At 42.9% G+C, this 13,246-nt stretch overlaps 1 protein-coding gene across 2 annotated transcripts in view; it reads right to left on the minus strand.

Moving 5' to 3' along the window:
- Positions 1 to 7,709: 7,709 nt before the first annotated feature.
- CUL4B (cullin 4B) overlaps positions 7,710 to 13,246 on the minus strand; it is a 31,216-nt gene continuing 25,679 nt past the window's right edge. For both annotated transcript variants that reach the window (XM_083595700.1, XM_083595699.1), the window contains 2 exons: positions 11,609 to 11,761; positions 7,710 to 10,800 (listed from right to left, as the gene is read on the minus strand). In XM_083595700.1, coding sequence (XP_083451826.1) covers positions 10,705 to 10,800; positions 11,609 to 11,761 — 249 coding nt within the window. In that variant the 3' untranslated portion in view covers positions 7,710 to 10,704. The remainder of the gene's footprint in view (positions 10,801 to 11,608; positions 11,762 to 13,246) is intronic.

A 13,246-nucleotide genomic window follows, 5' to 3' on the forward strand; every position in this document is an offset into this window, starting at 1 on the left:
CATTCATTAAGCCCTGTACCAAGCCCGCCCTATCTCCTCTTCCACGTTGTTAAAAGCTTTTTTGAGGGGCTTATAAAGGGGAAGGGGAAGCGCTACAAAAATAGTAAGACACAGAGATCGGTTTTGTTTTAAATGATAAAGCAACAAAAACGCACCTGTAACTCTTAGTTGTTACTGCTTACCTGTATTTTACACTGGAAGCGCCTGGGGCAGGGACCTTTTCCTCTTAGGTTAGGCAAAAGAAATATTATAGGCATATTAAATACACCTAACCTCTCATTTATTTTATTTAATAAAATCTGTATACCACTTGACTGTAGTAAAACCAAGTGGTTTGCAAGAGATACTAAAAAGTATACACACACAAAAACCCCAGTTAAAAACAATTATAATCTTTGAAAAAATAATAGCACGAGAGATTAAAGCTCATCAAGATCTACATATGAGTTGTAGACAAAAAGAGACAAGGTGTGTATGTATGTGCACTCTCTCTTTCTCTCTGTTCCTGTGAGTTTGTGTGTTTAATCACACTATCTGTGCTAAGTGGCTTACCAAGGCCAGAACACCTGTCATTCAGAGCTGTTTTGTGAATTTCCAGAAGGTTAGCTGTGCTTATTGCAACAGAAACAACAGTCTTCGGAATATTAAAAACCAAAAAGTTTATTAAGGATGTATCCAGCACCGGATTTAAGGTGGTGCCCCCCCTCACAGGGCACCAAGCCGAAGGGATGCAAAATGATGGCAATGCAGTATTGAGAATATCCATTTTAAAAGCAACTGCGCCAAAATGAATTATTGTGAAAATAAGAAATAATTAACAGGCGTGTGCCAGATTTTGTCCTTACTCAGGGCATCATATTACCAAAGTCCTCCCCTGGGGGAATGAGATGCATAAGGGTTCGCTCAGGGACAACCTTGATGGGTGGGTGGCAAGAGTTATCCGAGTCTGAATACCTGTATTCATACCTGCATTCACTTCCGTGTGTGTATGTGTCTAAAGAAATCTCCTGGATCAGGCCAAAGGCCCATCTAGGCCAGCATTCTGTTCTCTCAGTGGCTAACCAGATGCCTACCAGAAGCCCGCAAGCGTGTACACACATGCAGAATATGTACATATCTCTATGAGAGGCCACAAGACTTTGTCAACCCACACAGGCATGCACATACAGAGGGTCTGCCACTTACACGAGGGTTCAGTTCCAGGGGTCCACATGCAAAGGTAAAATGGGCAAAGTCAGGAAGCCCCAGAACTGCCAACCCACCCCCTATGCGAGGCAGAAGGCTGTTAGCTCTGGCAGTTTCACCAAGGCTGTCCCATGACATTCCCAGAGCCATAATGCGTGTATACAGGTGAAACTCGAAAAAATAGAATATCGTGGAAAAGTTCATTTATTTCAGTAATTCAGCTTAAAAGGTGAAACTAACATATGAGATAGACTCATGACATGCAAAGCGAGATATGTCAAGCCTTTATTTGTTATAATTGTGATGATCATGGCGTACAGCTGATGAAAACCCCAAATTAACAATCTCAGAAAATTAGAATATTAAATGAAATCTACAAAACAAGGACTGCAAATAGAGCAGTATTGGACCTCTGAGAAGTAGAAGCATGCATATGTACATTTTTTCTTCTTCAAAATATAGTCTAGCCCCCCCACATGGTCTGAGGGATGGTGGATCGGGCCCCTGCTGAGAAAGTTTGCTCACCCCTGAGCTAAATTCTACTCAGAGCAAACCTGAGTAAGTCACGCTATTTCTAATTTGAGTGGTTCTCCTGAGTATGGCTGACATGCTACGCCTAAACAGCACGATGATAACAAGAACCAACAGCGGTGTTTTGAAAGAAAGTCAACCAAACAATTAAACCAAACAAACCACAGAAAGAAAATGCTGAGTTATAAGACCCATCCTGCTGCCCACTGTCCCGTCACGTGCAGCTTCTGTAATAACTGCAAATAAAGGGGCTGATGTTGTTGTGCGGGGGTAACGAGATCAGGCGTCAACAACAGCAAAAAATAGATTTCAGGCTGCAGTTTGCAACTCACATCATGAGAAAGTGCTTCTTGTATGTGCGTGTGTGTGTGTGTGTGTGTGTGTGTGTGTATTTGCAGTGTATGTTTTGTACACAGTATTTGAAATTGTAAAGGTCGGCAGCACTGCTGATGGGCTCCGGCACTTTCACACCCTTAGCAGATCAGGAGAGAGGTGTATACAAAAAGCAGTTTATGTGAAACCTGAATTCCCAGGTGGACAGACAATGGGCCTTTGTTTTTGTGCTTTTACACACTAACAAATATGCTGTAATTTATTTTAAGTAACAATTTTTTGCTTTAGGATGCACTCTGGCATTTATTCAGATACCTAGGAATTCAGGTTGATATTATGAAACACATTTATTACATTTGAGAGTAAACAACCACCATGACAGTAAAAAGGAGAAGATGCTCATATAAATCAACAATTATATACAGGACTTAAAGTGTTCATCTCTATTTTCATCTATATTTTCTCTTCAAGAGTATCATGATCCTACTTTCACAGATGGAAGACCAAGGTAGAGACAAAGGGAAACTTCCAGTTTGTTGGAACCACCTTCGTGGTGATAATACAGTACTTGCATAAAGGATAAAGTCCAATTTTATGCATGTTTACTGAGTAAGTCCAGCTGAGATCCATGCGGTTTACACCAAGCATATGAAAGCGGCAATCCTAAGCACACATATTTGTCCATTGAACTCTTATTTGGAGACCAGCATGCTCAGAAATGCATTGCAGAAATGGAAAGAATTATCCATGCCAGGCTTGATTGGTAGCATCTAGGGATAATAATAAAATAAAATAATAAAATAAAATAAAATACTCATGTGGAACTGTACTGTTGCTGAAATTCTAACTTCACCAGATAAAATGCTCCTACCACTGGCTGCTCCACCGTGAATCAGCTCTGTAAAAAGGGTAAAAAAAAGGTAAAGGACCCCCTGGATGGTCAAGTGCAGTCAAAGGCGACTATGGGGTTACATGCCTCTGATATTCTCTTCTTCGCCACTGGTGGTCAGTGTCTAACCATGCTTGGTGAATGTGAGGCTGTAGGCATGGAAACAGAGAGTAATCAGAAGAGGCAGAGGTGTGGTGAGGGAGAGACGCTTGCTGGTTTGTGGTCCTTCCTGAAGCCTTTTAATGTGGCTTCTTGGCACACATCCCTAATTATTCCTTGGGTATGGCCGCTGTCGCATGCTGACAGTTTCTAGGAGCCACAGGTGAGAGCTGAGTGCAGGGTGGGGACCAAGCTACCCTGGAAGGAGCACACTGTGCCCCCCACCAGAGCTACTCCTCCTCCCCTAACACCCCATATGCCCCTGTATTAATATTTTAACAACTGGTGGATCACATCACAGGAATTTTCACTACACCAGGTCAGATTGTTTGATTATAGTACTTAATATTTGTATTGTGCTTTCAAGTGTTTAATACATTTTGTGTGCATTATGCTCCTTGCAGCAACCCTGGAAGTCAATTCAGGAATATTATGTCCAAATATTACAGATGTGGGGGATGATCAAGGCTAGTAGTATCTCATCTGACTGGCCACAGTTTCCCAGCATCTCAAACAAAGGACTTTCCCACCACCTGATCTTTCTAAACTTGGCTGTGCTCAGTGCAATCTCTGAAGCCCCTTCAACATCTTCTGAACCTTACCTTGGATTAGTGCTGCCACCGCAGCACCCATTCCTGCCCCTCTCTCCCTCCTTGAGAATGCCGCTGTGATCAATACCAAGCCCTCCCAGTCATAGTTCAGCAGCCTCAGCTTTTGCAGCTGGAGTCAGTCAGGGTCTTGCTTTCCCAGGTGGGAAGAGGCCTGCAAGGCAGGGAACAAGTCTTCTGTCAGAGCCTGGGTGGACACTGAGGAGCTGTGGCTGGATTTTGATAAGTGTGCACCAGGAGAAGTGGGGGTTCGAGGCTGATTTGGAAGAAAGGGTCAGTGAACTGAGGGGACCTGTAATAGCTAAGAGATGAGAGTCAGAGGCAGGAGAAGCTGCAGGATTGGCAGGTGAAGAACAGGTGCAGAAGGGAGAGAGAGAAAGGTCCAGCTGGTGTAGAGTCCAGGGCTGCTACACCTCTTCCTCCTGCTCCCACCTCTCCTGCTCCACTCTCCCCCAGGACAAGAAGAGGATTGAAGCAGGAGGAGCAAAAGCTTGCCTGCAGCTTTGGGGCGGGGGGAGATGCATAAGCTGAGAACAGGGGCGGGGCCTCTGTTGTAGAAACTGCCTCACTGGGTGCACAGACATGCTACTGATGGACTCGCTTTTCCCTAAGTGTACTTTTGACAATAGATAACTCCTCACTCCAGACATTCCTTGTCTGTTAGCACCATAATAGACTGACTTGTGATGCACCAGGTATTTGGCAACAATCCCTACCCCCGACTTTTGCTGTGCCAGGCAAGCATCAACCCAGGTCTTCTATCAAGCAATGGGCAGTATTCAACAACAACCACCACCACAAAAAATGCACAAGCAGCAGGGCCAGCTCACCCATGAGGCAGACTGTAGCAGCCACCTCAAGTAGTGGAATCCTGCCCCCACAGGAACCCTGCGCCCTGCTGCTGGTACTGAGGTTGCATGGTTGTGGTTGCTTCCAGTGAGATATTGCGAGAGCTCTGCAAGATCTTGTTAGAAGTTGCTGCAGCCACATGGCTTCAGTGGGGACAGTGGGTGTAGGTGGGTGGGCTTGCTTGTAGGACATGGAGCAGGGATCGTCATGAGGATCTTAAGGGCTGGCAGTTTCTTATACTTCTACACCAGGGTGGGGAACCTCAGGACCACAGGCCAAATGCAACCTTGCAGGCCTATTTGGACTCTCTGCAGGCTACAGACCTGAGTTACCGCCTGAGGCATGAGAGATGAGGGACAACAGAGCCTTCTCTGATGTGACACTCCAGTGTGGCAGTTTCTTCACTTGGCTCCTTCACCACACTGCAGTCTAATACAATCCTATTTCATCACACTTTTAAATATAGTCTCTTCTATTGTGTTTTGGCTACTATGATTTACTGAAACTGCTACCATGGTGATTTTGTGGCTCCTTTTTATCCATTGTGAACTACTTTTGGATTCACATACTATAGGAAGGCATATATATATAAATTAGCAGATGTCACAGGAGCAAACTCTTAGGAGCATAGGAAGCTGCCAAGGCAGACTATTTTATCTAGGGATGTTCTCCAGGGTTTCATTCAGGGAGTTTTCCTAGCACTACCTGGAGATTGAACTCAGGGCTTCCTGTGTGCAAGGCATTTACTCTGATCACTGAACAACTTCCCTTGCAATGGAAGGACCAAAGCTCATCCCCTGCAAATGACAAGGTGAGACTTTGTGACTTCATTGCATGCAGTACTGTGCTACAGCCTTTAGCCATGTAAAAGGACTATAACCACCAATGGATTCTAGCTAGTTGCCTGTGATCATTTTATTCCCTCTAGAATTTGTGATTCATGGCTATGCTGAAACTCATCAGAAGTGTCATTCAGAACAACTTTCCAGTCGACTTGATCCTCTTAGGAGACAAGGTCTGCCTTTCAGGATGATTACCAAGCTGTTGGCTTTGCTCAGCTCTGTGACCTCAATACTCCAAGCCAGCCGGTGTCACAAAAGACTGCTGCTGGTGGTTTCTGTTAATTTCTCCTGCACATAAGTCTTGGGGGGTGGGAGGGAAGTGGCAAGCATCCTCTGTTCAACCACACAAGATGGCATTAAACAGAACAAATAAAACTACTAGTCAATGGGCAGAGACCTGGTGTCATGGACTGCATGTCCCATTTCCTTAAAAGGAAAGAAAAAAGCTCAACAACTTTGACTGCCCCCCCCCTTAACAAAAATCCTGGTGATGCCCATGGTGGGCTGGCTGGATGCAGAGGAGGGGTGGGAGGCAGGGGAAGAAGGCTTAGAGCCAGGGGAGTGAGGTGGGGAGATCAGTGGTCAGTGGGAGAAGATTGGGAGGAAGTGCCGTAACCTGAAGAGGCAACAGGGTTTAGTGAACAGGAGAGGCTGGGGCACAGAGTGGTTCAGAGGCAGGTGGTGTGGGGCCAACAGGCAGAATGGAGGCAGGTTGCTGAAGAAGTCAAGGAATCTCATCCTAATGCAACCAGCTCCTCTTCCCCCTGGGCTCTCAGAACATGCAGAGAAATGAAGAGAGTGGTGCAAGAGTGACCAGGTGAAGGAGCATTAGAAGCCAGGGACCCTCAGTCCTTGCAACTGCCTCACTGGGGAAAGACCTACTGATAAAAGTTGCTGTTATCACTGTATTGTTTTGGTTTCTTTGAATAATGCAGGGGTTGGCAAGGTTTACCTTGCCTGGACCAGTTCACTCCAGCAGTCCCCTCCGTGGGCTGGATTGTGAGTGTGCACGTCTCCGATTTTTGGCGCTGCAGAAGCGAGTCCCCATGCTGCGCTGTGCTGGTTTAGCGCAGGGACTTGCCAAGTGGGTGGCTCGGTTGGGGGGCGGCTCTTGGGCTGGTTAAACGACCCCCGTGGGTCACTTGTGGCTCATGGGCCTTAGGTTGCCGACCCCTGGAATAATCTATTAGCTTCACCGACACTGGGTGTTTTACTGCTGACCTGCCCGATTCTGGCTTCTGACACCTGGAGGGTCACATTTGGCCCCTGGGCTTAACAAATCTTGACTAGGTCAGCAGTTGTTGGCCCATATGGCTGGCTAACTTTAAGCAGGTGGGTGACGATGGAACCAGGTTTTCCTGGCACAGGCATCTGTGCAGCTTTTGAAAGTTCATTTAAAAGTCTTCTCTGTATGTTACATCCAAAATACACAATGAGTGCATACTATGCCAGGACAAGGAGCCCAGGTCATTTGCTTTACCCACATTCATTGATTTCCATCTGCAGTTGATCTTCCTGGAAATACAAAGGAACCAGCTTCAAGGGGTTCTTATAGACATAGGGAACCAACCCCATGTCTCTTCTGTCATCTAAGAATTACTATTATAATGACTAGAAATGCTATGTGAAAATGCTATTTTATTGGGCTTTTGGCCTTGAAAACAGCTGTATCTAAAATCAAATTAAGTTTTGCCAGATGTTTACCCACACTAAACCAACCTTCTTAAGAACCACCAAGGAGTGGGCAAGCAGGCCTAAAGACAGCATCAACATGGTATGTACAGCAGCCAAGAAAGGAGGGCAATTTTACAAGGCTATACAAGTGAAGTGCTAAGAATAAGACAAAAACTTGAGTTGCATGTGCACGGCACTTGCGCATGGCACATGCAACTCTGGAATGCGAGTGCCCCCCTTTCCAATTCCTTCTGCAACAAAGCTGTCTGACATTACTTCCCAAAGTGGTAAACTACAGTTGACCCTCCCCTTCGAAACTAGTATCAAATTTTGGCTTGCAATTCTGGCTTGGTGGGAAGGAAGCACAAACCATAATTTGGTAGCTTGGATTGAGCAGCAAACTATGGTTTGGTCTGAAGAGGGAAGTACAGGGGAAGAGGGCAGGAAAGTGTGCGTGAAGCTGAAACTTACATGTAATGCCAAACTAGTTTAAGTGCTTTCTTTGGGTTGGTTCAGGTGCAACTTTTTTGCCTGTGAGAATTCTTATGAATCTGTAAGCGGTCAAGAGAGAAAGCAACACATTTTAACACTCCCAAATGTACATGGCACACATTCCATACCACATGACAAAATGAAGAGTTTAGCAACACAAAACTGTTTATTATTTATTAAATGACACAAAATACCTAGATAACAGACTCACTCTTTTTAAAGGACACATATTTACATTATTTACCAAAGGAAAGACTTGCTGTACCCATCCACTGACTTTGAAATTTTCACTCTTTTTTTTTTTTTTTGCACTGAAGGATGCAATGCCCCATTTGCAGACCTGTGTATGTAGAACATTTTTTTTTTTTGAAGGAACAGGTTATTTCTCCCTCCCACAAATGTGTGCCTCCTCCCACAACCCAACTCCAAAGGTATTCTTCTGAATAACTTCTTTATACAAAAAGTATATTACATTTTTGAATGCTGCTGTACTCTTAGAACTTTAAAATGTGTTCAAAAGGAGGAAATGCTCAACTATATGAATTCATCAAAAATGAAAGTGATACTTTAAGAATGCACAAAACCAAAAACATTTTGTCTTAAAAAGAAAGTTACGACAGATGCTCTGCTTTGGAAAAGTTAAGAGACCAGGACACACATATATATACACACAAACAGAAAAATAAGCATCTGAAAGAGATCAGGAAAGTAAAACCATAGCTAACGTAAGTTTTTTTAAATTCTACTTTTTAAAAAGTTTACCATATATACTTTGGCACCTTTTTGTAAGCTAGAGAACAAAACAATCTTTACAACACATTTGCCATTAGTTTTGAAAGAAAATGGTCACGGTTTTCTTTAAAATGTATTTAAATCAGAAAGAAAGAAAAAATAATTCATTTTGTAGGGTATAAAGTTTTTTTTTACAAATCCCCAAACAAAAATATTTGTCAGAATAAATTTGCAGTTTTTAAAAGAAATGCAACTGCTTTGAACTGCACACAACAGAGGAAGATCTGAAAATGTCTGGCCAGACAGACTGTTTGGGTCGCAGTCTAACCCCACTGCAAGAAAATGTATTTATATATATCTATTATAAATATCTTTATGGCTCAATAAAGCAGGCACATGATTCCAGCAAAAAACAGGAAAAAGAAAAAAGTTGCTGGAGAATATGGCTGGAAAGTAGTTTTTGCCATAGCTCAATATCAATTACAGGAAGATAGGGAAAGTGACTTAGTAATTTAGTAATGCTCATTGGGGAAAAAAATGTGAAGCAAAGGCATAGTTTGTTAGATGTTCATATTTTAACACACTGCTTCTGGAAAATGACAATTGAATGGATCATAATCACAATTGTGGGCACATTCCAGAATAGGATTAAGGTGCAGTTTCCATAGAACTTACCCCAGATAAGAGTTTGCTCTAGTTGAAATTCATCTTTTAAAAGGAATTATTTCCTTCCCCAAAAGGCATTCAAATCACAAATTTCTATCAGGCACACCAAATTGTACAGCAGCTTTCATTTCCATCCATCCCCCATTGTGAACTCCTCCTAAGTTTATTTTCTATAAATAATGCTCATTCTGGGGGACACTTTTGAGAAACATCACATATAAGTGGAGCAAGGATGGCAACAGCAGAAGAGGCATCCTGCAGCTGACGCAGAACAATCTTTAAAAGCACATCCTGTGATGAATTCTTAGTTACCGTCTCCCCAAGATTTCCCAAACCTCACTTGATCTAGCAATATTTGTAAATTGCAGGCTCTCGTACTTGAAATGGGTCTATTTTGGTGCAAGCATTGCCCTTTCCTAGGTGACCAGGGCAGAATCTGAAGATAAGCCATCAAAAGATTTTCTGGCTTAAGTAGTTGTGTTGAGCTTTGGGAAGTCAGCTCTGGTGAGCTGTAACTGTTATCAATACTGTGTCATGCTTAGTATAGAATTGCTCAGCTTTTGTTAAACAGGAGCACTCCAACAGAAGCCTGAAGAGAAACCATGAGAACAAAAACAAATTTAACAAACAACATTCAGAAAAGTTGAGCTTCAAAAACAATGTAACACAAAAAAGAAGGTTGAGGATATGATTATTCCCCCACCCCTGCAGCCAAGCTAATGTCGACCCATTCGTGGGTATAAAGGTTTGTGGGGGGTGAAGGTTGTTCCAAAGTCAGAAAGAGGCTTCAATGCCCTTGTTGCCTTTCCCAACTTCCTGGTATCTTCTGAGGGTTGTGCAATACTTGAAGAAGACTAGCTTTCTAGATTCTTTGCAGCTATACAGTTAAGGAGAGCCTGGGAAGCCTGGCAGATTGATTCAAGGCACAATGCAACTGACATTAGATGCATCTCTACAAAAAAGCCATCTAGATTCCTGGCCCAATAGGAAGCCCCATAGGATTCTGCAAAGGATGAAACCCCCTGCTTTTTGTTCTTGTAGTGCTTACGTAAAGACAGAGGGAATCCCAAACCAACAACTGTGGTGTTATTAATTTCTGAGTATACAGTGTTAACATTTTCTTCTTTGCAATACTAAAAAAATGTATTTTACTAATACTAAAATACATTAATAATGTTTTTTATTTGTTTGAAGGCAACGAGCAAAGGGAGCATCAGTAGTTTTAACCCCTGCACTTTCAAGGTTGCACAAATCCAAGCATGGGGTGCCACAACAACGAACAGTATCAGCCTTACAAGTGCATTCAGAGGAGTGTAATTTTATTTCCAAAGAAATAAAAACTTGGGTGAACGTGAGATTGGCCTTTGTTATTCAGAGTGATAGTGAAATCAATACTTTGGCTGTTTATTATCAAACCCTTAAAAAGGGCTTCCCTTTAGACCAAGGACCCAATGGAACCACAAAGACCAGATACTTCCATACAGTTTTCTGCACACCATACTGAATATCATGCGAAGAGTTCAACAGCATTCTTCTGAAAATGTAAATACCAAAATGGGCATGTGAAAATCAATTGAAATGCCCACTCTACTATACCCCCACCCCACCCCTTGTGTTGCTTCCATTCAGCCACTGGTAGTAGAAAAAGTTAATTTAATGGGATCAACAGGTTTGCTTATCCATCAGCAACCAAGTAGAACATCAAGTGTGCAGAAAAGGAAAGAAAGAAAGGCCCATTGTGTGTTTATGCAATGTAGTTGTACTGGTTCGGGTTCTCCTTGTCTCTTTCCATGTAGTCTCTGTCAATCAACGACTCTATTCTCTTCTTAAGGTCCGCGGGCTGTGAAAGCAATTCAGGAAGTCAGCAACCATTTTTTAATCATGGTAGTATTAAAATATGTATATAATGATCATTCAGTTTTTACATATTAGTGTACTAATTCAATTCCTTCACATGGGTGCAAAGGTTTATAAACAGAAAGAAATTAAGATTCACAACACAGGTGGACTTTGGACATGCACTTTACTGCATCTACAAAATCTTCCTATTCTAACAACACATAGCATATAGGCATATGTTCTGAGCGTTGAAAGCTCACAGCCTTCCTAACTTATCCTATATTGGAATTCTTTATCATTTGCTGACTAAATCTTTTGGTTTTGCTATACTAAAGGTAAAGGTAAAGGGACCTCTGACCATTAGGTCCAGTCGCGGACGACTCTGGGGTTGCTGCGCTCATCTCGCTTTATTGGCAAAGGGAGCGGGCGTACAGCTTCCAGGTCATGTGGCCCGCATGACTAAGCCGCTTCTGGCGAACCAGAGCAGCGCATGGAAACGCCGTTTACCTTCCCACTGGAGCGGTACCTATTTATCTACTTGCACTTTGTGCTTTCGAACTGCTAGGTTGGCAGGAGCAGGGATCCAGCAACGGGAGCTCACCCCGTCGCGGGGATTCGAACCGCCGACCTTCTGATTGGCAAGCCCTAGGCTCTGTGGTTTAACCCACAGCGCCACCCACATCCCTTTTTGCTACACTGGACATTCTCAAAAACAAAACTATTTTTATCTTGAAAGTTCTGTAACAAGCACAGAATTTGCAGGACTAATTTTGATGCCAATAGTTTAAGCAAGAACACTCATACTCTACCTTTACTGGGAATTTAAGCTGGTTGTATACTTCAGACACGAGCAGATTGTGGCTCAACGTCTTGCGCATTTTCATGATTCTCACAATTGCAGCATCAATTTGGTACTGACGATCCTGAAAGACTCTCTCTGTAGTGCTTGCTTGTTCTTCGACCTGCAGGAGCAGGACATTGGGGGGGGGGAAGCATATCAGAAATGGAAAAACTTTTTAAATTATGTCAACTCTAAAGTGAATGGATTAATTTAAATCAGCCATTAATTTGGGATAGGTGGATGAAATTACATTGGTGTTCCACGAGGTACTACTTCCGATAAGAAAGGCCACCCCCCTAACCCTGAATATCCTAAATATATCTTTGTATTCTAAGTTACCTGCTTCTACACAAACCATCTCTGTTCATCAAGTTAAGTATTTAATTAGTCAGGCAGGCAAGCAATGGCTAATATTTAGGATCTCTCAGGAGGAGAATCCTGCCTTTGAAATACCTTTCCCATAACTGTATACGCCTACTATCCTGCATTTTAAGCATTGTTCAGGCCTTTGCAATAGTATTTAAAGGCTGATTATTGTACATCTGGCTAAGAATAAACAGGAGTCCTGCTAGATCATACCCAAGGTCTAGCTGATCCAGCAATCTGTTCTTGCAGTGGTGAACTGGACACCACTGAGAAGCTTATAGCAGGGTATGAGCACAACAGCCCTTGGCCGTTCATTGTCCAACATCTGGTGTTCAGTGGTATCCTCTCTACAATACTGGAACAAGCACTTGGCCATCATTACTAGTAGTCATTGATAACCTATTCCTCCACTGATTTGTCTAACCCCTCTTTAAAGCCATCCAAACTGGTGACTACCGCTACATTGATTCAAATGAAGTTTTAGTGTTTTATGACTTTTAAATCTTTTAAAAAAACAACTGTCCTGTTTGTTTTCGTTTTTAAATGGTGAAGCTGCATGGAAAGTGATTTTTTAAGAAAACATTAAATAAATATTAAGTCTTTTTGCTGGGGCGCGGGCGGTGTCAATGAGAAGGATGCACATTTTGTAACACCAACAGCAACTGAAAAACTGTGTGGGGTGTAAGACCTGGTGACTCAGAGGAAGCTCTGATTTAAACATTTGCAATGAAACATGATTTCCACCCTCTTCCTGGTCATCTTTTAGTGGACGTTTAGCGGCAGGAAGGAAATGGAAATAAACCAGTACAGTGGTACCTCTGGTTGCGGACGGGATCCGTTCCAGAACTCTGGTCAGACCCAGAGGTTTCCGCAGCTGGAGGGACCTCTTCTGCACATGCGTGGCGGCAAACCACTTCTACGCGTGTGAGAAACACTTCCAGGTTTGCCGCTTTCGCAACCTCAAGTTTACGTTAGCTGAGGGTAATGTAAGCCGAGGTGCTACTGTTTATTATAAGAATAAGCTATAGCTAGCAAGCTATAGCTTGCTAATCCAGCAAGGAACTGATGGCCATGAATAATTCAACCAGTAAGCATGCAATGTCAATAGATGCTTTGCCAAACACTAGGAAAATGAAAATTAATTTAATGTAAAAGACAGCTTTTGTTTGCAATGAGTCAAGAGCAAGTGTCTTGATGTCCCAAGCTCAGAAAAAAGAAGTTTGTGTAACCCCTCCCTCTG

This window comes from Podarcis filfolensis, assembly GCF_964270895.1.
Source record: "Podarcis filfolensis genome assembly, chromosome: Z".
Taxonomy (NCBI): Eukaryota; Metazoa; Chordata; class Lepidosauria; order Squamata; family Lacertidae; genus Podarcis; species Podarcis filfolensis.